The sequence below is a fragment of the Lepidochelys kempii genome, chromosome 27 (genome assembly GCF_965140265.1).
Source record: "Lepidochelys kempii isolate rLepKem1 chromosome 27, rLepKem1.hap2, whole genome shotgun sequence".
Classification (NCBI taxonomy): Eukaryota; Metazoa; Chordata; order Testudines; family Cheloniidae; genus Lepidochelys; species Lepidochelys kempii.
Genome location: NC_133282.1, coordinates 18,407,869 through 18,434,630, shown reverse-complemented (window position 1 = coordinate 18,434,630; position 26,762 = coordinate 18,407,869). Strand labels below are relative to the sequence as shown.

The 26,762-nt window shown below is 44.9% G+C and overlaps 1 protein-coding gene across 8 annotated transcripts in view; it reads right to left on the bottom strand.

The window, feature by feature from the left end:
* Nucleotides 1–268: 268 nt before the first annotated feature.
* ATP6V0A1 (ATPase H+ transporting V0 subunit a1) overlaps nt 269–26,762 on the bottom strand; it is a 192,822-nt gene continuing 166,328 nt past the window's right edge. For 5 of the 8 annotated variants that reach the window (XM_073326097.1, XM_073326095.1, XM_073326098.1 and 2 more), the window contains exons 13-22: nt 26,126–26,283; nt 25,394–25,484; nt 24,346–24,464; nt 23,413–23,629; nt 22,479–22,586; nt 18,604–18,711; nt 17,815–17,832; nt 14,651–14,768; nt 12,208–12,379; nt 269–3,272 (exon numbers count right to left, since the gene is read on the bottom strand). In XM_073326097.1, coding sequence (XP_073182198.1) covers nt 3,179–3,272; nt 12,208–12,379; nt 14,651–14,768; nt 17,815–17,832; nt 18,604–18,711; nt 22,479–22,586; nt 23,413–23,629; nt 24,346–24,464; nt 25,394–25,484; nt 26,126–26,283 — 1,203 coding nt within the window. In that variant the 3' untranslated portion in view covers nt 269–3,178. Of the gene's footprint in view, nt 3,273–12,207; nt 12,380–14,650; nt 14,769–17,814; nt 17,833–18,603; nt 18,712–21,680; nt 21,756–22,478; nt 22,587–23,412; nt 23,630–24,345; nt 24,465–25,393; nt 25,485–26,125; nt 26,284–26,762 lie in introns of all 8 variants that reach the window. The other 3 variants (XM_073326099.1, XM_073326101.1, XM_073326103.1) reach the window with 2 other exon arrangements.

Below are 26,762 nucleotides of genomic sequence, written 5' to 3'. Positions count from 1 at the left end.
GGCGCTCAGTTAGACGAGTGCCCTTTGATTAACTAGCTGCATCTGTCATCCCCCGCTTGGGTTCCATCGCTCACTGCGGGATAGAGGCAGAGCTACCCAACCGCACCTCAGCGACCCTGCCATGGGCCAGCAAGTGCCTCCTGGCCTCTGCCCACCATGTCCAGATAGCAGAGAGCAGCTCCAGGCTGACAGCCTGCTCTGCTTCGGGAGGGGAAGGCCCAGCCTCAGAGCCATGCTTAGTGGAAGGAATAAATACAGACAGCTCAGGTTACACCAACTCCAACACTGTACTGTGTACCAAGCATCACAACAAGGCCAGCAGGGTAGTTAGTGTTACTGCTTCGGCTGCAGACCGGACTTCATTTAAAACAGGATTGTAAACATACAGTAAAATCAACATGTAAACAGAATCAGGCTCAATGACTGCAAATCCGTGTGCACGTCCCACACCTCCCACAATGTAGTTCCTCCCTGTGGGATATTTACACAAGCTGTGGCTAGAAAAACCCAGCTGTACCTGTCTGCCCCACCCCAGCCTCGCTCAGACATTCGGTCTGTTCCTTTTAGTGCTCGCTGCACACTTTTCTCACACCACTTCGGAGAATCCTGCATTTTATGGCATTTTCCCATTGGATGGCCAGTTTTAAAGGATTCCAGCCACTGTTTCATTAGTATCTATCCCACCCCCACCTCCCCATACAGTGCATCGATTACTGACTGTGCAACACAGAGGGCTTACACACACTTCGCTACTCATGAGGCTATTTCCAACAGGGAAGGCAAGCGACTATTCACACCCTGCACAAGGGGAACAGGCACCTGCTGCCCTCCGAGTGACCCTGTTTCAATCCTGTTCCCACAGAGGGCATTGCAATGAGTCCCAGCCTTTGCTCCCTTCACAAGGTGACTCTTCAGACAGGCCAAGTGCGGCTGTCAGGCCAGACACTGTAATACTGGCCGCGCTTGTGAGGGTCTCTGGGGCAATTATCTGCCACCTAACGCTTGATCTGATGTCACATTGCACAGGAGTTACTCAGCATGGCCAACCCTCAGAGACCGTGGAATATCGGATTTTCCTAACTTCATTAAGCAATAGTCAGAGGTGCACAACTGATGGCTTGGCAGCCCAGAGCCTGTCCTTCAGCCACACCAAGCCGGCAGGGAGTGCGATGCCCACGTCTCGCAAAGTGGCTCCTACCACACCCCTCCACTCTACTGGGAGGGGAAGAATGGGGAGCGTCACATGGTTCTGGTAACGTTATCAGCCGCCCTAGCCCTTGGTGTCCAAGTCCCAGAGACACAGCATCACACAGCCCAGCCCCAGAGGGGCGGCACTGACAAACAACAGAATTTTCTGAACAAAATGCCAGGAGTTCACTCTCCTTGGTTGCATGATTGCTAAGAATAGGACAGCGTTGACAGAGGAAGAGATACTGACACTGACAGACACAATCACAATGGAGCCTCTGAGACCAGAAAAATTAGACAGCTTCCATGGTAGCAGATGTGGTTATCAGTGCACAGGTGCATACGGGACAGAGAAGGGAAAGAAACACCTTCATGACTACAGACTGCAGCTCCAGTAGGGACCAAACACACACCCAGTATGCCCCCCTTCTACCACTCCAGTCCATTACGGACTGACATCACTGACATCTGACCAGCCCTCCCACACCACACAGACTGTCACCAATTCAAAGCATGACTCTGGCACTGATCTAATCACAAGGACTCTGAATCTGGGCCTTGTTCTTTAGATCAGCTAGAGCTGGGAATTTTGTGGAAGCCCATTGTTCGGCCCTCGAGGGAACTTAATGCCCAAGGGACCCTACCGGGTTCCCCACTTTGCCAGCAGCCCAAACAGCACTGACCGATTCTGTTGGGAAGGTCACCGACCCCAGTCCCAGAGAGGAAACAGAAAACATCCCCTGCCCCACTGTAATAGCCCTGGGTTTGTTTGGCTTGCGTGCCTGGAGAGCACGTGGATCTCGGCTGTTGGAGAGTTACGAGGAAGCAGGTAAGTTCTCTTTGCACAGACAGCAGGGCAGACAAACTGCAGCCCCCAAGACAACACAGATGTGCATGTTGCAGGGTCGGGCTGTGCCAGGGTAAGCCGTTCCCTGCTGGTGGCCTCTGCAGGATGCTCTCCCAGTTACAGCTGAGGATGGCTGCTGGGTGCCATTTTAGGTAAGTTAGGTGCAGACCATGGTGGGCAAATTCTGAGCACGTGTCTCAGTGTCCAGTCTGAGAAATGCTGGGAAATTGCTGAGGAAACAAGAGACCTGACTCCATGGGCTGAGTACAAAGGCAGGGCTGGAAAGTGTGAGTGGACCCTTCCGCGAAGAGTGTCAGAACCCATCCGCCCAGCTCCCCCAGCACCAGGCAGCGGGAAGGAATGCTGCAGGCTAGAAATTGCAACTGCAGATGGAAGGAGGCTACAGTGAGTTGACAGCAGCCAGGGGAGGGAAGTGTGCTCTGCTGGCCTCCAGGAAGCACCCAGCTGTATGTGTGAAGAGAGCACCATTCACAATCTGTGAGAACAGCTCACTCAAGCACAGTAAGAACTCTGCACGTGTGGAAGCAAGAGGGAACTGCTCTGGGTTGCACGTGGCCCCAGCTTTCCCCAAGACCTCTCTGTGCATCAGTGGATCTCAGTTTGTTTAAATGAGGTGGCAAAGACATTAGACTCTTCCCTCTAAATGCTTCCTTCTCAGATTAGCTAGGCTACGGGCAGGCCAAAGTTTGCACGTCCTGTTCCTAATGCAATAGGAGGCTGTATTTGCCCCACAGTGCTTTACGGGAATCTGCCAAGGAGCTAATTACTGTACAATATCATAAACCAATACATGATTATATACACCAAGTCTAGACATTTCCTATGCAACCCCCACGGTAAACACGCACAGCACTAAACAAGCTGTTTGCTTAGGGCGGAAAGAAGTGACTCTGAAGCGATGTCAGCTACGCTTGAAACAGTGATGTCACAGCCCTCCACTTAACAGCCTCAGACAGACACTTCGGGCAGCTGCAATGGGAGTCATTTTCGCAGAAGCAGCACATCATGGCAGGGGAGCTACACACAACTTCACAACACAAACACAACAGGGGACAAGGGCTAACCACAGCACAAGACACCAGCGTTCGAGTCTAACACTGCTCAGTTAGGCCGAGGGACGCTCTAATCGTCCAATTTTCCTTCACGGATGTTGTCAAATGAGAACGGGAGGAACTTGAATCCAGTGCCAATGTAGAACTTACTCTGGAACTCAACCCTGCAAAAGAGAGAGAGCGAAAATGATCATTCCTCCAACACAAGCAGCTATTTACAGTGTCAGAAGCGAAGTGGGGACTGGCTACAACCTCGTTAAATCTGCATATCGGGACAGGCAGATGAAATGAAGCTTTCAGTAGCACAGTTGGGATCAGGACCCAACTGAACTATTACAGATTTCTCCTCTCCCCCAGCTCCTGGGCAGAATGGAGAAAAAACTGTCAAAATGCTGCTTTCGTGGAGAAAGATCAATTTTACACGAGCAACAAACATGGGGAGAAATCCACGAAGCTGGTGTCACATGGAACTATTTAGAGGATAATGAAAGGAACATGTGTCTCCTACAGGATATTGTTTTTATAAAAATCACATTCTACAGATTATACTTATAACTAACACATGATCATGATCTCTCATGATCTTATGCTGGCGTTTCCCACGGCAAAAAGACACCCCAAAACTCCACCAGAACGCTGAAAGAACAAACAAGTGAAAGTATCAGCATTCGCTGTGCACGTATGCATTTCCTTGGGCTGAGGGCTGTAAGAATGCCTGCAGTCCTCCTCTCTCTCACCTTAGTCATTGCATTTTTCTTGAAAAATTAAAAGGAGAGATTGGACCAACACTCGGGGGCAATCTAGAGAACCCCTCTGCTCCAGCCCTTGGGAAGGGCCAGGATGGTTCTCGGCAGAAGATTCTTGAGGGCTTTGCCCAGTTACACTTTAAAACATCTTGTGCAACTGAGTTTCCACCAACTTACCTTGGAAAACTGATGGCCCACACCATTAGGACATAATGCCCAGACAAAGTGGAGACGATAAAACTTCCTCCTCACACCCTTTGCCCATCTTGGATGGAGCCCTGCGCCCAGGGGGAGCTTGCTATAGGATCAGGGCCTTAGACCAAGCCTGGCACAACGGGGCTCTGATCTCAGTTGGGGCTTGGAGGTCTTGCAGTCTTTGACCTGAACTAGTGGTTTTCCCAGAAATCTGATCTAGACCTGCCCAATTGAAGCTGCAAGCCGCTGTATTGGGAGCCCTCACAAGCTACAGGCACTGTTATCACTGAAGGCTCTGACACGGTCCCCAACCCATTATAAAATGCAGTCACGTGGAGCAAAATGGCCTTTCTGGGTTCTGACACCCTCCCGTCGGAGCATTTGGTCTCCCACAAATCAATGCCAACATTCCCTAATGCCACTAAATCCACATGACCAATGGTCGCTCTTGCTAAAGTCCTGGTCAGGATTATTTCAAAATGGTACAAATGGGGACAGGAAATATTACACGGTCCCCTTCTCCCCCAAAACTACAGAAAAAGTGTGCTACACTGAATGAAACATTTCAAGTTTTAACTTTTCTTATTAAATGCTTTGGAACTTCCCTCTCCCTCCCCTGCACGTTCTTGAGCCCCCTCAGAGTCGTCTGGGTTTAGCTGTTGAAGAACATTTTCCCTGGCCCTCAGTAAGTGCTCTTGGAGAAACAGAGATATGCACATCATCTCAGAACCTCGGCATTAACTTTGCTCTTTCATTTGTTTTCCGTAATAAATTAAATTGGAAAGGAATGACCCTGGACAGCTGCCTGAGGGTCAAACACTGCAAAATATGGAAAGAAAAACCATGATTCATAATAAAAACAAGTGCATGTTTCTGTGTGCCCCATGAGAAACCCTTTCCATTCTGCTGTCCACTGGAACCAAATTGGCACTCTGAGGAACCAGATGTCTCTCTCAGGAGCTCTAGCAGAGTAATTTTTCAGCATTATTTTAGGACACATTTTGCATTATGAATAATTTTAAAATGGAATACACTGAAAAATGTCACAAGGACACTGGGAACATTATTTGGAAAGCAACCAAACTCGAGAAGTCCTGAGCGACTACCACGACACAGCTTGCAAAGTCACTGACAGCCCAGTCTGCAAAGATGACACTCTCCTGACACAGCCAAAGAGTGAAGCGTTCAGACAAACAACATTCTGCTAATAGATTCTCCTGCCTGCCTGTGCACACAGGGACCGAGCTCCCTGCTAAGGAATCCCTGGGATGAGCCAGGAGTTTCCGCAAGGGAGCGAAAGCTTTATTGCCCAGGTCATGTGTTTTGCAGGAACCCTGACAATAAGCACCCTGTGACTAATTCCTATTCTGTAAGCGAGGGGAAATAAGAGGGGAGCGAGGGGAGCATTTCAGTCCCACACATTGCAACCATGACTGCTAATCTTTCTGATCCACCCTGATCAGGCAGCTACTATCAGGTATGCTCAAAGTCCTTGTCACAACCTTAGGTACCCTAAGTCTAAGAGAAGCTGCTGCAGCATGGAAATAGCGGGGATAAGTAGATGATTATACCAGGTCACTTTCATTTAACAGAACTCCAAAATCTAAGGAAAGAAAGTTCCTGCCATGCTTCTTCACGTTTGCTCCCAGGAAGATCCAGAGCACATTGCTCTGCTTTGCAGTAGTGGATGCCTGCCCCAAGTGTGCTTGCTTCACTGCATAACTTTGTAAAGTGTCTCTTGTTTCTGATCAAGTGCCATGGAAGAATTCACGAAATGGTTAGCTCTGCACTTCAAGTAAACAGGGACTTAAAAGGATTTTTTGGTTTGTGCTAAAGCCCCGGACCTTCCCTCTCAGGGTTTTCATATTAACAGGCCTCTCCAACCCACCGCTTGTTGGCACAGCACGCCTAGGGATTTTCCCATGAGATCCCCAGGAACTGCAGGGTCACAGGTAAAGTGCTTTCCCCAAACTGAGGGCATCTACAAAGTCAAAGTCAAATTTTCATGCTTGCGTATAAGCAGCAGTGCACCATCCAGGTGCCTAAGTGGGTGCTGAAGTGTTGATTTGGGAACCCAATTCAGGGCCTGCCCTTGAAAGAGGTGCCTCCTTCGCTTTGAAGTCAAGTGGCCCTTGCCTGTGGTTAGATTCTTCAGGATTATTAGGCTTCCCCAAATATTCAGTCAGGTTTTATCTTCAGCATGGCTGATCGCCCTTCCCACGCGTAAATGAAATGGCGATACTCTTGCTTATGGTCACGAGATTTGCCTGGAGCTCAGGGCCTTTTACAAACTAAAAAACAACAAACAGTTGTGAACCAGTGGGCGGGGATCTGGGTCTCACTACACCCACGTCTGCCCACTGGATTCCAAGCCCATCCATGCCTCCTAGGAAGGAATACTCCCCCTCTGGCGACAGAATGCCAAGAGCTTCACAGGGCAGTCGGTGTGCGCCTGTCCATCCATCCTGATCTTAGTTCTCAGTTTACAGCTCAGAACAGCTGGCCACAAAGCAGGACATTAATATTCCTTTTTATTTGTTTTACACGGCTGTTTGCAGCTTACCACGTTTGCTGTGTATGAAGTCTATTTTGACATCACCACCCAAAACTGCAACCCTCCCCGCTGGGGACCCCACCATTTGGAGTGATCCAGACATCGCGTGACTTGGAAGCAGTTGCATGCAAGAAATTAATGCTTCACAGCCAAAAGGGATATTTAAGATCCATGTCGTTGCCCTCCAATGGCTGAGCAACAGTGCATTCTATGAGCATTTGTGAATCACTGGCATACAGCTCAGACAACACAGAGCAAGAAAAAAAAAAAAGCTCTCCACATGCCTGGAAGAGAAGCACCCTGAGCTGCAAGCATTTGCCATCGGGGTTGTCTTATGCACTCAGAAAAAAAGAATGCAGACTAAAACCTTCACCAAAGTTTAGCAACAGCTGCCAGAATGCCATAATTCTCTATAAACCAGCTGACCTTCCTCAACTTGGACTAGTGTATTGCTGGGGTGATGGAAATGGATCTGGAAGTCCAGCATGGAAATGAATTGCAATTAGCTGCTAAGGCAGTGTCTGGTCCTTTCACTGAGTTCCCGCAGCACCAACAATTAGGCAGGTTAAATATCACTCAGAGAAAAAGTCTGCATAGCTGACTCCATCTTTAATTGGGTTTCCTACAATAGTTGTAAGGACTTGGAACTTCCCTGCTCTGTAACTTTAACAGTATGTTTTAGATGCAGATGCACGGCAGCCGGGTAACGGACGAGGTGCACCATTCACAGGGTGCTGCGTGGGGTTAATTCACTGGAGTCAGGGATGGGTAACAGGTTGGGAAAAATTGATGCTTGAGTGACCTGAGCCAAGTCCGAATTGTACGGTTCCTCTGGAACACTTGCAGGTTGAGATTCATTAGTTCTAGTGCTTCTCGCACCCTCGGCCTGAAGCTGACAGCGTGGCTGCAGAGATAATCCTCTCCCCGGCAACAAATGCCAAGCCAAACCTTTAGCCTCCATGAGCTGACCTGATGTCTCCTGTCTGACACATGCTGCTACCCATCCGTTCCAAGCAGCACTCAAGGAGCACTCCTAATCCTGCTCACAGGGAGCTTCCACACATCCCTCCCAACTGGAGCACACCAGCAACCTTCAGTGACTTCCTGGCCAACTGCACAACCACCCCTGTCATTCTAATGGGTGGGAAAGGGAAGCTCCGAGTCCCACTCAGCCCTAGAGATCTGTTTGGAGGACTGTTTCCTCCGAGAAGGCAGCTCCACAAACACTCAGAAATGCAACGCCAATTTATAAATGTCAGGTCCACGGGGGTCGGCTGATCACAGGCCCGTGTCACTAGATAAGCTCTGTCTCTCTCCAAGGTTTAGGAACTGGGGTTTCAAGGAAGTGAACGACACGCCTGGCTGTGTTTAATTCAAACAGCGATGCCACAAATTGTATTAATGAAAAGCAAATACAGAGATAAAGGAGATTTTTAAAACAAGCAGGCAAGTTACTAGCCAAAGGGAAACAAAAGCCGTAGCCTGCATTTCCAACACAGCTGGGATCTGGTAAGGGGGAACTAAAGACGTGCAAGGACGAGGCCACTGCCACAGTAATGTTTCAACAGGTCATGAAACATTCGCCAAACCCACAGTCCAGGTTACCGATGGAGGAAGCTGTATTTTCTGAAAAAGTACAAAATAAATCTTCTCCAATGGGGCGTGACAGGCAGACCTCACATTCCTCTGATTTCCACCAGCAAGGCACATGTTAAATGACTCCTCTGTTCCATGAAGACTGAGCCACCCACCCACCCCATAGCATTCCAGATTGGTGACTCCTCATCCCCAGCTACAAACAGCCAACTAATCGGACACAACCCTCTTCCAAAGCTGCTCCTCCGAGGACAGCTGCACGTGGTCCCGTTGTTCTTTTGAGTTTTCATGTTAAAAAAGACAGCACTGGAAGTGCTAGGATTTCATTAGACTACAAAGAAATGCTAAGAGGAGACTGTTTGGAGACCAAGAAACTTGTAACTAATTGTTCCACAGGGATAAAGTAACCCAAATGACAGTCTCAGCACAGTACTTGAGATCTCATGCTATCTTGCTAAATTGCTTTTCCCATCAGCAAACTTTTATGAGCAGATTTACTCTTATGGAGTTTACAGGTTTGAGGCACTTATGTTTAGGGGAAATATGACTTCACTCTTGAGTTATGCTTCTGTAATTTCCCAGTAAATGCTCTGCAGTTGTTCTACACAACAAGTGTGTTCCATGTTGTTACGGTCATTTCTTGGCTCAAGAAGTCCCACTGTCTTCTGTCAGCTTGCCTCCCACTGGGATGGTGCCACCTTCCCTGTAGTGTTTCCATGAGCTTAATATTTTTAAAAATTGTGCTTAAAAATCTGGCATTGTGCAAAGCTTCTCCCTAACAGTGAACGTGCACTTTCAGCTACATTGTGGACCATATAAATCACACATGGCCTGTACCACTGATTGCAGGTAGCTTTGAATCAGGCCCCTGCATACGTACGGAGGCTATGACTGTTTAGCAGAAGAGGTGTATATTTTAAAATATACCTGCTTCATTTATTTCAGTCCATACTTTCAGAATATTTTTCTTTTGAAAAATCAGTTTTTTAATTTTGAAGGAAAAAATTGTAATTTTTTTTTACATTTTTGCAAATGTGTGATGGAATGTTGCAGCTCAGACAGGAGATTTAGATGGCCAGCTACTAATTCAAAGATGCAGTTAAACATCTGAAGAGTATGAACACCATATACAAGTTGATGCACTGTTCACTGTCTGATGAGAGATAACTCACTACAGTGGGTGCAAGATCAAAGTTCTTTTCACTGGACTTTGCTGTTACATACTGCCAATGACTGCTGTGTGAGGACAAGGAACACCAGCTAGAAGCAATGGGCTCTAACATAACCAATGTGAAATTTTCTAGGCTGGATGCCAGGAAAAACAGAAACGCCATCCAACAGCCATTTTCGGGAGTTGCAGACAACTGTAGTAGAGATCCCCTCCCTACATAAGATGGCTACGCTGTAGAATTCCTGTATGAATCATGACTTTGTGGTTTGAATTCTGAAGATCCCGGAGCATACTGGAAAGCTTCAATATGCACCTGGAATCTGTGCCATTAGGGGGTGCAAAAGGACTAAGTTTTCATCCCAAAAAGAAATCAGAGGAAGTCCAAAAAGCTGCAGTTGTCATTACCACCACATTTTATTTCTTACTGGAAAAATACACAAAAGACTCCAAAGAGTTTTATTTCTTCTCCTGGTCTCAAAGTCCCACTGGGTTTGGCTGTCCAGCCACAGGACTGCCAAGGCACTCAGGACAGAAAAAATGGTGCTGTTTATTTTCAACGAGCGCCTAAAAGAGCCCTGCGCTCCTACTTTCAGACTGTAACTGGGACGTTTCACAAAAGGAAACGGACAGAACCACAAGTAAGTGAGCTCAGAGCAGGACCAAACACCTCACAAGCTACATTTGCGATTTTGCTTCATGCTTTCGGCCAACCATGAAAAACTCAGAACTGACCCAACAGAATTACTGGAGGAGATGGGCAAGGAGGAGAAGAGAGTTACTCACAGGCTCTCCTGCCTAGTTCTATGTGTAGTTTGAGGGGACCCAAGAGCTAGCTAAATCAATGCCTTTTTTTGTATTGTCCCTTTGATCACACCAGAGAGATAGCCTGCCACACTGGAAGTCAAAGTGGAATAACTGCTCTTTAAAAGCAGGGACTAGGAACTCACTCTGGGCCTGGGTGGAGAGAAAGCGATTATGCTCCACTGAATAATCTCACTTCTCTTCACTTACTGACTCCCTGAATACACACAATCTGAACTACCAGCTGAGCAGGACTAACCAAGAACAGTGACCAGTGGGTCTTTTTAGACACACAGAGGGTAACATTAAGGCTTTGTCTACACTGCGCTTTTGATGGTAATACTTTTGTCATTCAGGGGTATGAAAAAACGCCCCCCTGGAAGAGAATAGTTTTACTGAAAAAAGCGCCGGTGTGAACAGCGCTTTGTTGGTGGGAGAGCTCTCCCGCCGACAGAGATACCGTCTCTCATGGGGGTGGACGTATTTTGACGTCGGGAGTGGCTACACTGCGCACCTTTTAGCGGCACAGCTGTGTCGCTAAAAGGTGCGCAGTGCAGACATAGCCTTTATTTGTTCTACGCAAGTTAAATGTAAGGAAGGGTGTGACGTGAAGAACAATGGACAAATCATTTGATATCTAAACCGAGGAAACACCAAAGAGAATCTGCTACACTGGCTGTATAAAACCTCGTCACTGGATTGGACCAATGGCCTAGAGCTCAGAGAGCTCCTAACATTACATTTTAAAAATGCAGTTTGAGTTCCAGGAAGAAGTTCCAGATTCTGCCTTGAAAGCCACAAGGCAGGAAGAGAGTAGTCAACACACCGAATACAAGAATAAACTTTCTTAAGATAGCCAGACCCCAGTTTAAAAAAACTACTTCACTTTCTATAAAAAAAGGGTGAAGAAGCAAATCTGAAGCTAAAGGTCTCTTCCAGTCAGGGCTGACTTTGACCCACTAGTGTAGTTTGCTGCTGGGAGTAAGGTGAATACCTACGATAACCAACAAGCTACCTGAAAGAGAGAAACTCCTCCAGGCTCTTCGGCTGCAACCCTCCGCATTTGTCAACTGCTACACAGGGATCAGTAACCCTCCGCATTTGTCAACTGCTACACAGGGATCAGTAACAGCCTTCTTCATTCCACCCACCCTCACTGGCTGCTGTCTAAGCAGGGCTTTCTTTCACTTTAAGCTGAACTGAGAGGCACATAATGAGTTACTCAAAGAATCAGGGTTTCACCGTGACCTCTGCCCAGACCACTGGTTTAATCTCTCATATCACAAAACACAGCTGTCCTTTCTGGAAACAAGTCTACTTCTCTTGCAGAATATAGACAGTTCTCTTGACCCCAGCTCAAGATCTGGATCACCAGATCTCGATAACTATCACCCCAGGCTGAGGTGTAACTGCTATTGTTCTGTTCTGCTCCATTTTCCTGAGAAAGAATGAACTAACTAGATAACTGCAGTTCCATGTGCGGTCAGCAATCAATCAATCACTATGTAACATCATTAAGGAGACAAGAGGAACAAATGCCATAATCAGGCAACACAGCAAAACAGAGAAACTGCTGAAGGGCCCAAACTTTCCATACCCCCAGAGCAGGCTGCCTAGAAAGGTTTAGCTGGTTTCAATGGTACTTTGTTGTGCATAGAACAGTTATGCCAGCTACTCTGAACGCATGCCTAGTGACTTAACTGTAGAGGACGGGAGTGAGGAATATTATTGGGACCACGAAAGCAGAAAATAAGGTCCCTAACCTTCATGAGGTTTTGCTGCCAGCTATAGAACAAGCACCTAGTTTAGTTACACTCAGTACACTGTCCGAGCAGCACCAGGCAATGCCGGTTTCAGCACGTGATTACCAATTCTCTGAATTTTATAACTGAAGCCTAAACTTTGCTTGGGGTGGGGTGGGGTGGGACGGGACAGCAAGGCAAGCACATACAGCTTTCTAGGAGACAGCATTCAGAGTGGTGGTGAATTATCTTGCTTATAATAGCTTTAAAACCTCTACATTCCAGTAAACTTACCAGTGCAAGCGGAGTGCATGAAGGAAAGCTGACAGGCCCTCCATGATCAGAAGGATTGCCACAGTCAAGGTAGCGAAAGCAGCAAATATGAAGAACAAAACAAAACCTCCAGCCAAACTTCTCACACTGAGGCCGATGTGGATCACCATGGTCCAGAGCACCTCGGAAAGCTCTGCAGGAAGAAGAGCAGGAAGAATACTGCTTATTTCAGGGTGGTTGTGGTTTATTTCATTGGGAGTGGGCTTTAGGTAACCTTCCGAAATAGCCCGTTCCCACCCCGCTGGGACTGTTTCTAGCCCTGCAGGAGCCGGAAGGATGGTTCTGCTTGGGCTGCTTGTGAAGAACAAGAAGTGCTTGCAGCCAGGTAACTCAGGACCTGAAGTCCAATTCCTGGCACAGGCTTCAAGGCCAGAGCTGCCACTTACTCAGTGCTTTAAATTCCATCCTCTTCTCCTGAGCCCAGGATGCTCTTCATAAACACAGCCTGCATAAGCAGACCCTGGGCAGCAACCGCTCCTGCCTCTTACTACAGACACAGTCACCCACACCAGAATGGAGCAACATTCCAGCTGCCGCACTACATGAGAGGAGCAAAGAACTTACCAAAAAAAAAAACCACCAAAAAATCCTTGGCCAAGGTTAATGGGTAAGCTGAACCATTCTAGTCTACGAAAACTAACACATGAAACCGATTCTTCACACACAGACCATAACACAGGTTGGCCAACGCACAGCCCGTGAGCTAAAGGTGGCTGCACAGCGATCTGCAATGGATTCCACTCATCCAGCGTGCAATACTTCATCCTGGGTCTATGTAGTCTAAAGAGATTGCAACTCTGCATTAATGGCGAAGGCAGCTGCAAGCTGCTCCATTTTATGCAGATTCCTTTGGGCTCCTGACAAGTTACTACTGTAGCTCCCACCGCTGAGCTAAATTTGGGTGCCACTGTCACAAGTGCCACTAGTCTATACGCACTCTTCATGACACACTGAGGTTCAATGACAAGCAAAGGCTAAAATCCTGATGACCGTAGTCAATACTCCCTGCCAACCCTGAGCCCAGCACAGCCTGACCCTACCACACTGACCAAACGCACTCCTGTACACTCACCCTCCATATGAGTGTAATGGTCTGTGTACAAAATATGCCTTGTGACGGATCATTTGAAAAACTTATATCAAGATGAAACGTACACAGCAATATTACAGATAAAGTCATGAAGATGAGCTGAAATGACTGAAATATGTTTACCAGACAAATCTGGGGAAGGGGTAAAACTGGTTTCTCAAAGACAAAATACAAGGTGACGCCTCTCACCAGGTGTCAAAGTTGATTAGACATCACCAGGCAAGTGGCCTTGCTTTGGCAGTAAAGTGGGGCAGGAACCGATCAATTTTCATTTTAACAAATGACATGAGACTCCATGCCTCTATCCTTGCATCTGGAAAGGACTAGGGACTTTGTGAAAGATTTGTAGGGAACGTGGTAAGGGTTTTACCTTGAACCAAGTCTAGTTTGTCAAGTCTTAGCTACTAGGAAGCAGAGTAACAGCCGTGTTAGTCTGTATTCACAAAAAGAAAAAAGGAGTACTTGTGGCACCTTAGAGACTAACTAATTTATTTGAGCATAAGCTTTCATGAGCTACACGAAATTTATAAGATCTTCTGTATTTTCCACAGTATGCATCCGATGAAGTGAGCTGTAGCTCACGAAAGCTTATGCTCAAATAAATTGGTTAGTCTCTAAGGTGCCACAAATACTCCTTTTCTTTCTACTAGGAAGCGTTATCTTTCTTTCTCTATTTCTGACTTTAGCACCTAATACTTGTACTCACTTAAACCATCTCTTTGTAGTTACATAAACTTGTTTTTATTCTTTAATCAAAATGAATTCAGTGTTGTGTTCAAATAGAACTGTTTGGTAACTCCGATCAGAGCAGCAGACTGTTGTACACTGACCCCTGACGGGGCAATGGACCTCCAATATCTGAGATGTCCAGAAGGCTGGGCAATGCAGAACACATTTTGGGGAAAATCTGGGACTGAGAGGGTGGGGAGATCACCCTACAGGTAGTAACCAAGGCTGCCGGAAGCCAGAGAGTAGCTGGTGTTTGCTGACAGGCTGCTGGGGTCAGAGTGGCTGGACCAGGACTGCAGCTATACACAGACACTCAGGGTGTGACCTGCATGCTGTCCGGCTGTTTGTGAGTAGCCCACACTGGGGACTACATCAGCAAGTCACTGCCTTGCAACCTTGGGTGCCTCGCATGTGGTGACAACCCCTCACTGGTCTGGACTGCACCCCAGAATACATGACACACACACTAGGGTAGTTTCTCTCTGTGGCACATACACACATGCCTAGGCCACCTCCCCAGGACCTTTTTGTCCAGGTTGATCTTGAGATGCTGATCAAACCTCCAGCTTTGGGAAAGATACTTACGTGCATGGGCCAGGCTGAGAGCCCAAAGCCGCAGGTAGGACGCTGTGTTGGAAATGCACCCCAGACAATACTCAATGGTATGGATGGCCTGATGTACCACCGTATCCCCAAAATCAAACTGCAGAAAGAACAACAGAGCAAAGAGAAATTGAGACCATCTGCAAAGTAGTTGCAATGAGCAAGGGTTGGCAGATTAGGGAAGCGGCACCACTGTCTGGGGCTATTACAAGGGCACTATGTTTGTAGTTTGGGCTCTTACTGATCATTTCTTCTACTGGCCCTTTGGATATAGATCATTTAGGAAGACTATACCAAATATAATTTCACAATTGCAGTGAAAGTTGACACTTTTTGCTAAATCTGAGAAACTAATCAGAAATAATCATTCAACACTGTAATTTGTAGGCTTAAAAAACATCTACTTTCACATGACAGGCAATGAAAACAGTTATGATTGGAACCAGGATTTTACCAGGAAAAGACTGTTCAGTAAGAAGCGGTTCCGTATGAACACATGGGTAAGGGGTATCTATTTCTACAAAAGAGGAGAGGGATTACAAGTACAGTTTTCCCTCTCCACAGGAATGAGATAAATGTATGAAAAAAAAATCAGAAAAAGCCCGAGACAATACTGCATCTTTTGCACTGCTGTGGGAACTATGGAAGCAATCTCTCTGTGAAAGAAGAAATAATGCACAAAAAGTTATTTTGAAAATCTCATCTCTGCTTCACTTTTCCATCTGCAGAGTCTCTATGCCTTCCAAACATTTGGGCAATCAGTTCAAAATGATTTCAGAATAAATGTAGGAAAGTTTGCCACATTGCAGCTTGGAAAAAAGAGAGTCCGATGTTTCTGCATCTTGGAGTTAATCCATGCTCTGTGAACTTCTCCAAAGCACGTTATTAAAGGGGATGCAGAATTTTATGACACTGAGTGATCGGTGTTCCGAAAGGAGTATAGAATGCTATTTTTATTCTTGTTCCCCCCTTAAATAGCCAAAGCAATAAACATTTCAAACAACTATGTCAAACTAGCTGTTGAGAGCCCAGATCTCTCTTCACAGGAACATAAACTGCAAGAATTCCTCAGTAAAACCTTCTCTGTTTACCAGAGTCCTCTGTCCAGCACACACAGCAAGTCAGCGTAAAACAAACTGAATCCGACAAATATTTAAACAAGTAGTACAGCGCTTGGCAGAGTTAGTGAATAACTGCCAGGGAGACAACCACTCCTGTGCTTCAACCCAAAGATGCTCATGGGACGGCTTTAGCAGAGTTCCTGTAGCCTGATGGGTTATTTTTCACTCTGCTTAATTTAAAAAAAAAAGAAGAAGAAGTGTTTATGGGCCTGCATAGCATTCAAACGCGGCCAGACTGATCTGCATTACACCTATTTCACCAGCGCTAGGGCTCATCCCTAAGGGCAACAGCTCTCTTAAAAGATTCATGTTCAGGAAAATTTACAGAAACAAAGAAGCGTCTCATGGCAATGTTTCCGCAATTCCATGGCCTCTATGCATGCTGACCGTGGTTTCCGAATTATGCATTCCAAGTTCACCGTCACACAGCTGTTCCAGTTCTGAGGTGCTACCCTCATGTGGCACTACATTGAAAGCAGCAACTTGATAAAGGGGAGATTTGAGGGTACACCATGGTGGTATGTTTAGTTTGTCACCACACTTTGGTCTTGGAGACTTCGCTCCACTCAACACATTAAAAATTCACCCAGTCACGCACCTGAGATGGATAGGACAATATTCTGCTTCTAGTTACATGTGTGAACTGCACGGACATTACTGGGGTTACACACGGGGAACTAGAAGCTGAAATCTGACCCTCTAGGTCAACTCTTGAAACAAGCCCAAAAGTGCTACTGTCGGGGGAGGTTATCCACTGAGGCTTCTCTGCTGTATCGTTTGGATGCACTGAACATCCTTCTTCTTGAGGATTGAGAAGACCTCTACAGTTATTTCACCATCAGACCAACTTTTATCATTGTATCAACACAGTTCCCAGAGCCGCAAACACTATAGGGCTAAATAAAAATTTAATGATCCAAAGGTCTTCTGGGAACTGGAGTGGAACAGGAATTTGTATTTTTCTTAGCTGTGTGGAGACAATGGAGCTACACTAGCGCATTCTATCACCATTTGTTGCCATGAAGACCATGAGGAAAATCGCCTCTTGATTGTGAAGCAACCTATATCTTTATCAGTGTATGGATCAGCTTTCTTGTTTCGCTTAAAGGTAAAACAAGGACAAACAAAGCACCTGGTACACCAACAGCACAGACCCGCGAACAGAACAACTGCTCTTAAGGTTAACATACCGCCTCCAGAGATACAATCTGTTACCTTGGCACGGCTAGAGTCTAGAGAGAGACCCACCCAAAGAGAATAACTTACACCACCAACTCTAGGACCACAGGAGGTAGGAAAAACATGATGAATAATGGTCTTTTGGTACGAAGAAGAGCAGAGAGGCTGGTTAGATTTCACAGTCTATTCCAAAATGGTATTTTATACTTCTCCAACTCTCAGAGAATCTAACTATTTGTGTCTGAATATGAGCAATTCTCACCAATAAACGCCCCCTTTTAAAGAGAAAAATATTGATTCTCTGGTCATCAGCTAGTCCAATTTTGTATGTTCCAATATTTGGCCGCATTTGTTTCGGGCAACATTCAGTCAATAGAATACCTAGCTCTGGATGACAGCTAGGGAAAAAAAAAATCTATAAAGTAGTTTGCAAAAACACCCCAGACGTTCCTGGAGACTGTTGTATCTGTTTTGTCAAAGTGTTAACAAAGACAGTCTTGCTTCTCCAGCAACTCTATATTATAAACATTTAGAAGCCCCTTGTAGATCTTTTGATCGACAGCTGTGCAGGTCAACTGAGAAGCATTTGCAATCTAAAAATCAAGGGAGATAAGAAAGCAAAGCACAATTTAAAGAGATGAAGCAATACAGACAAGGGTTTTTTAAACGGAGAGGATATTGTATGGAGTATTAGAAATGGCTCATGACACGTAAATAGCTACAGCTAATGGGAAAACAAGTCACATGGCACGGAAAAAAGGAAATCATGTGTTAATTCAGCAGGTGATTTCCATCAATGGGAAATGGTGCAGATACAGATGAATGCAAAGCCGGCTGTCATCTTACCGCCTCATCCTCTGCAGGCTTGTAAACATAAATTTACATTTAGTGCAGAGTCCCACAGTCATAACATTAGTCACGAACACAAGGTTAATAAATCCCTTATTCACAGGGCACATTTAAGTGGTAGCACTTAGCACACATTGTGCAGGCAGCGTAACGCAGAGGAACAGCAGTCCACTACGCTGTCCAAACAGGCAGCAGAATGTCCCCAAGATGATCAATACTATCACTTTCTCTTTTTCTCCCCAGGTGTGGTAGGAAAGGCAGGGCAGTTAGGAAAACATGTTAAAGTGAATCTGAAACAAGAGTTGAGTACTCAAGTACTACGGCACTTGGATTTATTTTAAACACAGGCTTATAATGCCTGACAGATAAATAAATAGAGTAACTCAAATAACAAAACACACAATTACCATCTCAACTGGAGAGTAAACTGGGCAAAATGTGTCTGTGGCAACTGCCTAGATTTTACTGTTCAGCCTAAGGGAGGGTGGGGGGGAGCTTGCCTGTCAGGTGCTCATTCTTTGGGATAAGAATTCAGACAGAAAAGGCCACATATGTTCCTTGACCTGTGCAGAGAACTTTCACTGATGTTAACAGTCATGAGGATGAGTGGAAGGCGGCATGAGGAAGCAGGAAATTAGAATGGATCTGAATTTCTGCTGTTCCAGCTCCACTGGCAAGGTTGGTATCGAGTTAGGATCCTCAAAACTAGTAAATATATTAAGCAGGAAATAACCCTTTTCACTGCCAACTTTACAGTGGGGAAGTGAAGGACGATCAGCAGCTCACCTCATCGCCATCTTCAGAATGGGTGGAAAGCTGGTCATGCTGAATGATCTCTGCATCCTCCTCAGTTGGTCCGTTGCCCACCCGGATCCCACCGAAGTTGTGAGTTCCCTAAAACGTGCACAAAGAGAAAGAGCCAAGTGTTGCTGCGGTTTAGTGCAACATTTGCGGAGGGGATCAGAGACTGCATTTCGGACACCTCCAGAAAGCAGCAGCAGCTCAAAGAAAACCACACATTAAATGTTAAGAGTCAAGGCACAATAGTGTTTCACAAATGGAGTACACTGCTCTTCCTGACTGAGTGGGAAACACGTGCATATAACTGCTGGGTCTGAAAAACAGTGAAACCAATTTTGAATTAATTTTTGATGTTATAAAGCTTTACACAAAATAATTTCACCTTTGACCAAGAGCCACGTTCTCTCAGAGTGACACACAGGCTGAAATTGATGGGTTTTGTGCAATGATTTGTTAAAAGTTTCCAAGAGTTTTCGGAACTCCTGGAATCTTTGACAGAAAGGCAAATACTGGTGTATATTAAATACATCACTTACCGGCAAACAGCAAAGCAGCATTATCCCACATGCTAACAACAAATATATATGCTTGCTCCGCACCAGTTTGTACCAGGCATGCCCACACCACACATTGGCAGGGATGGGGTTGGGGTGGGAACCAGACCTTCTCTTACATGGAAGTTCTGAATTCTGCAAATGATTCCTTTTATAGGCATTTGTTTAGACATTCAGTACTTAAGACACAACTGTCCTTTGGTTCCTCCTCAAATATTAAAGGTCATACTTGGACTCTGTTCTAACTTCACTTGGTCTTAACTGATCAGATGAGTAAAGTTAGGGCTGCTTCATTTTGCAAGTAAAGTGTAATCATTGTTCAGTTACATTAAACCTGCTACAGGCTTCATACTCCAAGTAAACAGCTAACACCATCAATAATGACACATCGAACCTGTCAAGCAGTGAACGGGCTCTTACAATAGAGCTTTCATGCACTGTAAGTGAAATTTAGAAAGACAATGAAAATCTAATTTGCACTTAACCTTATTTTCAGGATTCTAAACTGCCAGCAACCAACCTTTGCACACTGTAGGCAGATTTCTCTTATTTTCATTCAAGAACACTCAATAACATGGAGTAAAATACTCATTGGCTACCTGAGACTCTATTTAATATGTGCAGAACTTTAAAACCTGACAGACCTAAAGGGTGCAAATCTAAAATGCAGTGAATATATGGTGTGACCTACAACATTAGCATCTGCCCTTAGATAATGATGCATTTAGCAGTTAGAGGTGTGCATATAGTAAAGGTGATTTTGGAAAAATTCCCATAGAACAGATAACAGGAAAAGTCAATTGAATAGGACTTATTTAGCTGCCTCTCTCTATAATACCTAGGTGTCAGAAGCATTTCAGTGTTACCCCAAAAATATTTGTTTGTGTCATGGAATGTAAACATGGCTTTTAAATTCAAAACTTTAAAACATTATAATTTAAGGATTAATATGAAAAACAAAGAAGATCAAACTTAGTGTCCATCTCTGCTTTCATAGTTCATCAGGATTCTGGTGATACAGAGCAATAGTCTAACATGCTTGCTTTTCTCACATTAATGCACTGATTATTAGAATAATGCATTTATAAACAACAGGCTGGTTTTCAAAGCCTTGTTTTTGTCTTGATATAATTTAATGTTAGGCCAGGCGTCAAACTTGGAATGGATTTATTTAATGCTTGTCAGATTAGCTCCAAATACACTCCAGACATCTTACTTTAATAAAAACATAACACAGAAAAAAGTGACATACATTAAGATAGTAAGATGTATACGTCTAGGTAAGAGCGATAAGGCTAGTGTTTGGATTCTGTTTTTGAAACTGGTGTCAAAGTGGACCAAAACTGGGAGTGTTCGGTGGTGTTCTGCTAGTCACTGGAGATTTGTGGTCATGAGTTATTTCATCAAACACATGATTAGCATACAGCTTTTTCTCATGCACTTGGCTAATGTATATTCTCTTTGGGCTGGTGTCAATTGCTTTAGCTCAGCTCATATCAGTAGAGCCATGACATTTTCCATCACATGGGGATCTGGCCCTCCACTGTGCATAGGATAGGATTGTGTTAGAAGAGGTGTGTAAACAGCCTCATTCACAGCTGGCCTTTTTACATACTTAATACATTTGATGGATCACACACACGCACACACACACAAAAATGCAATTTGCCAGATGTTTCTTAACACTCCTGAAAGCTTTTTGTAAGGCTATTAAAGATTTGTTATGGAAATGTTTAATACCTAAATACTAAAGCTGATTTTCAGTTGGTCACTTAGTATAAGACTGAGTGCAAAATCCAATTCAGATAAATTATTTGCATGATTTAGTCTCTTTGGAGAAAGAGGCCACATTTCATGAGTGTGACAACAATTTGAAATATGTCCTTCTGGTGAAGCAAGCCATGAAGGCTGCTTCACTCACCAGCTGGCAGTGGACTCTGGACATGGATGGTAGTTCATAGATTTACACACAGCTCTGTCTGGACACAGCCATTTCACTGTAACATCAGGTTCTGCAAGTCCCCATAAAGAAGCAGGCAAAAAATCCATTAACTGTTGAGGTGAAGCCACAGGGTTAGTGTTGCTGAGAGGACCACACATACGTATGACTTTTTGGAATATGGAATGTAAACACAAAGGTTTCAAACAAAAGAGGTCAAATCTAGTTTATAAAAACAAATACGCGAGAACGTAAAACAAGGGGGTTTCATCTTGGAGGTCTGACGACCAGGCATTCTTGTGGGCTAGGATCTCCCCAGCACTTTTCAGCATTACAGGGTCACTTTCAGTTATTCTCCTTTATTTGTGTGCATGGCTATTTAGGAATGCTTCACAATTATATTGAGGCTACTGGAATTTATCTTGCTGAGACAGGGACTGCTTCACCACAGGGGGATCTTACTACCCACTTAGGAAGTGCAGATCTGTATATATAATATTCCAGAGGTTATGGAGTGTAATTCCAACGCCTTGTCTTTATCTCTGTCACGTGATTTTAAAGCCGCTCACTGTTGCAGCCGCTGCTGCCCCAGTGGCCTGCTCGTTCTGGACTGTGCTGCCTTGACCCTCCAGGGGTTGCCCTTCCTGATCGGGAATGGAAGAAAGAAGGGGAAAGAGGAAGAAAAAAAAAAAAGAGAGAAAGGGAGACGAATGGAGGGGACATGGGAGGATGGAAGATGGTCAGAGAAGGGAGAGGGAGTGTCTTTAACTGAACTGTGCTTTGACAGACTGTAACATTCTAACCGTTGTCTGCCATACATGCAAGGAGAATTTTCAAGTAGCCTCAGTCCATGTATGGCAGTGCATTATATAATATATTTAGGTACAGTTGCATAGCCACAAAAGACAAAGATACCCTAAGAGATAAGCTCCCATATTCACAAGCAGAGATTAGTCTCATTTTTAGATCCAAACTCCTTTAATCAGGTTGATGACATTACTGTCGACCAATTCACTATTAATTACATCTCTGCTTCTGCGCTTTGGCCACCAAGGAAAGGCACAGAAACAAATCCAATAATCGATAGCTTCTGTGCTTCTACATGGGCTGACAGTACCCAAGCAGGATATATTTATTTTACAATGGTATCTACATGTTTTCTAATGCAGAATCAGAGCTAGATCCAGATATGAGAGGCAAGCAGGCATCACCTCGTGTCCAGTAAAACCCACTTGTCTTTGTGTGTGAACTCACGCAAAGGGGTTTCAGAGGTCATGCCCCAGTGTGAACCTATGTATCCAAGATCAAGATCGAGCCTTTTGAACTACTAATAGTTGTAATCAGAAATACCAAAAACAGTCACCCACCAAATGCTTTCTCCTTAAATACTGATGGCGAAGGACCAAGGGTTTAACAACCAGCATCCATGGCACACACAGCAGAGCAACCACCACCAGGAAGCACTGAAGCCCTAGCTGTGGAAAAAACAGAGACACGGTACGAGGTGATGCAGTGCGTGTTCCATTCCTGCTAAGGTGCTCTACAGAACAGGCCTCATGCACATTGCAACTTTCAGCGTGAATAACCCCCACATACAAGTGTTTCCCTGATATAACAGGATCTGAAGGAACTGTGTAACTATCACTTCCCAAACCAGCAGACTGAACTGTTCGTATTGTTTGTCTGAAGCTGCATCACCTCAGGCTGTGTTCGCATCAGACTGTACACCCTAAGCAAGGGGAGATGTGATCACTCAAGTGAGAGACCTCTAAGGGAAATCTAAGTGGATTTGCAGGAAGAGGCCGTTTGGCAGGTGGCACTCTCTCCTGAGTCTGTCCTGGACAAGTGTCTTAGAACAGAGTTAGATGGCACTATGCTACTGAAGTGGACATAAAAAAGGAAGTCCTAACCACTTCTGGTTCCTTAAGAACCCACAGTACTTTGTGACAAATAGGATAGGGTATTTGGTGTCTTAATCATGCCCAAGAGCTGATAGTTACTTTCAGGAAGACCTGGATTCCTCCTGGAAAGGTTACTCTTTGCTTCCCTTCTTGAGAACATTGTGTAATGTTTTTGGTTCAAAACTGTTTTTGTGGTGATTGTGTTCCTACCCTGGGAGTGAAAACAAAGAGCCTCTCTAACACCTCAGGATGCTTCAGGATAAAGTGTGCTACCCTAAATCACGAGGGTCTTGTTTCGTGTTTTATTTCATCTGCCATATTTAAGCTCTTTGGAGTGAAAGCCTCTCTCATATATTACAAACCATCATTCACCCTGTACCACTGTAGCGAGACCACATACCTGTCCTTTATAAAGCATCTTGTTACTGGGATCACCATAGGAGAAAAGAAACATGTTGATAAAATGGATTAGAAGGCTTGGTGCATCTTTTGAAGTGTGAGCATCATAGGCCGACCACTTGTAGAAAATGAGGATAACAAGGTAGCCAAACAATGACGACATGAAAATCATTTCAGGAATAAACCCAAGATAGATGTTCAGTGGTTTCTTGAAATATCTGCAGAGAAAGAAGCATTAGAGAGTTTGACATATATGTTAAAGCATCACCACATCTGACTGGAGTTAGATAAACTTAATGCAGGCTAAGACAGTGAAATTAACTTTTAATGGATAATACAAGAGGAAGAGTCTTTTAAAACAAAGGAATTGTGAGTTTCTGCATTTCTAACCATCTTTAGAGCTAATTTTTGAGAAGAAATATTTGACAGGCAAATATAGTCTCACAGGATGAGAAACCACCATAATGAAATGTTTCGTGACTAATGAAACAACTCATGTTGAATTCTCTCCATCTTAAAAGCTGCTGCAAGATCCAGGGTGTTAGAGGCATAAGGAGCTAGATGCGAAAACCTAAGGGCACGGCTACACTGGAAACTTCAAAGCGCGGTCATGAGAACGCTCCCGCGGCAGCACTTTGAAGTGGGGTCGCGCACGAGTGCTGGGAGAGCGCTCTCCCAGCGCTCCTGGAAATCCATCTCCACAAGGAGATTAGCTCCCAGCGCTGGGAGCCTGTCTACACTAGCGTTTTAAAGCACTCAGAGTTGCTGCGCTCAGGGGGGTGATTTTTCACACCCCTGAGCCAGAAAGTTAGAGCGCTATAAAATGTAAGTGTGGACAAGCCCTAAGAATCTAATCTCATCCTAATCAATCTGATACAGACATTCTGCACTAGTATAAGTGTGTCCTAGTAAAAATGGAACACAGAGCACTCACATGTGGTTGAGAAGGCTCAGTGTGACACCAAAAAGCATGTGGATGATGCCAAGAATCACAGACATCTTCATCTTAAAGGAGTTAAGGAAGTTCAGCTTGTTGCTGGCAATATTCCAAATCTGTCACAAACAACATGGATTCAATCCGAATTAATGAGCAAAAGGAAGATAGATGAACCAAAGCAGCATTTACCTATGTTACACTGCACAGCACAAGATAGCTAACCAGGAACAGAAAGTAGGCACAGACAAACACTAGAAATTTTACAAACACATTTTAAAATAAAACATTCAATCATCTGTTGTTTCTTCACTTACCAGCCAACCTCAAATTCAGGGATTGTGGTTTCCCTTGTAACAGCGGATTTTAACAGTACCTAAGCAGAGCAAGGTCTGAGCCTTGCTCACTTTCAAGGTGGCCAGCTGTGGCAGGAGAAAAACTGAGAACTCCCATCTGTAATGTTGCCTGAGAAAGAATCTTGCAGCTCCCTTTTTGAATAAAGGGTCTTCTGGCCCTTAACACCAGCATACCCCTCTAACGTCAAACACAGGATAAGTTCAAAAGCAAATCAACTCTTAAGGGCAGTTTTCTGAATCTAGGTAGCTTATAAAGAGATAAGTCAAATGGTGTTACCCGGAAATACACATTTCCAAGGCATGTGGGTGGCTTTTAGCAGAAAAAGATATAACAAGTTTACTAGGAAATGCATGACAGGCTCTCAAGCCTAATGCCAAACCTAAGTCCAGTGCTGTGGGATACTGCAGCTCTAAATAGCTAGGTAAAGGGGGTCAACAAAAGAGATCTTCAGAACTCCTACTGGTCACCATTTCAGTACCCAGAAGCCATTACACTAATAGGTGACATATCAGAGATAAGTAATGGAACCCACTTCACCATCCATCTCCGTGTTTTCCTCAACAGTTACTGCCCCACGCTTGCTAAGAGAACACATACACCTTTAGCTTGTTTAACCATGCACCAGAAAGTTACAGTTATATAAGCCAGAAAAGTGTCTAAGGCCACATGTATTGGAAGGGACAATACTTACTGGGTCGATGCCAAATGGATATGGTCCACCAAAGACCCCTGCCACGGCAGGGTCCAGCTGCAGGACAGGGGTGTTCTGAAGCAACTCTTCTCTGTTTGGTTACATATAGATATAAAGCTTTACAAACTGTAAAAATTGTACTCAACAAAAAATATGAGAACACAGAACAGCTTCCTCCTGATCCATGAAGGGGAAGCGCATCTCAGTACAATGAACGGGGGCATTAGTTATCCTTGTCCCACTTGGGAACCTGCCCAACGAACCAACGTTTCAGCCTCCATGTGCAGTTCAATGCCCATGTGAGACTTAGGGCAGGACCTTCCTGCATGAATCTGAATAACCAGGCTCTTTGGCAAGGCAGCTAAATAACTATTTTGGGTGGAAGGGGATCACCGGTGAAGTGCACACACAGGAGGAAGGGAGGAAAACTACAGGCAATTAGCTTCTTTCCATGCATTTTAATAGTGTGTCTAAGGCTCTGTTGGGGGAGCTAGACCAGGAAGACCCAACTGACACCCAGTTTATCCAAAGGCATTTGCACTTAAACATCTGCCGCACTTTGTATTTCTTTACATTGCATGTGGCTTCGCCCCCCCCCAGGAAACGTTTCCTAAAGAAACTACACTGCTGAGGTTCCTGCCCTGCATACATTCCTATGCAATTACAAACTCTGAAAAACAGATTCAGGAACTCAGCCCTATAGTTTTACTTCTCAAGCACCTAATTACTTACGTCCAGTTGCTTCTCAAGAACATCGGCCGCACGCTCCATGATGAGCCGAACATATTAAGTGCTTTGGAGAAGCAGTCATTGTAGATAAGGCCGGTGTACATGGAGAACACTCCCATTAGCAGAATGATGTACCGACCACTAAAAATGGTGTTGAACATCTGTTTAATAAAAAGGTCAGTGAGGACAAGCACACACAAAAACAGAGGCTGAAAATACCCAATTCTAGGGCCCAGGCTGCCAGTCCTGGACTAAAGCCACTGAGCCTTTATCATTCGATGGCAAGAATTAAGGATGTAGGGTTTACAACCGCAAAGAGTACGCAAACTGAGCCTGGAGGACAGATTACCAGCCTACCAGAGTGGATTAGGTGGGACTTTCTCACCTTCCAGCTCAGGGGATGTACAGAAAATATCACATTTGATGAAATTTTCTTAAAATTTCAGTGTGACCAGGTGCCGGGGAGATAGTCAGAGCCTGGACAGGTGCTGTAACAGCTTCCCCCATGCTCTGCAACGTGTTTCAGTCCTGAGTTATATCTGTTCATCAATCCAAGACCTTAGCAAGCACAACCAATTTAACCAAGTTGCAGGGAGGTTTAGGACGGTGGGCCGTGAGCGAGAACATGTTTGATTGCAGC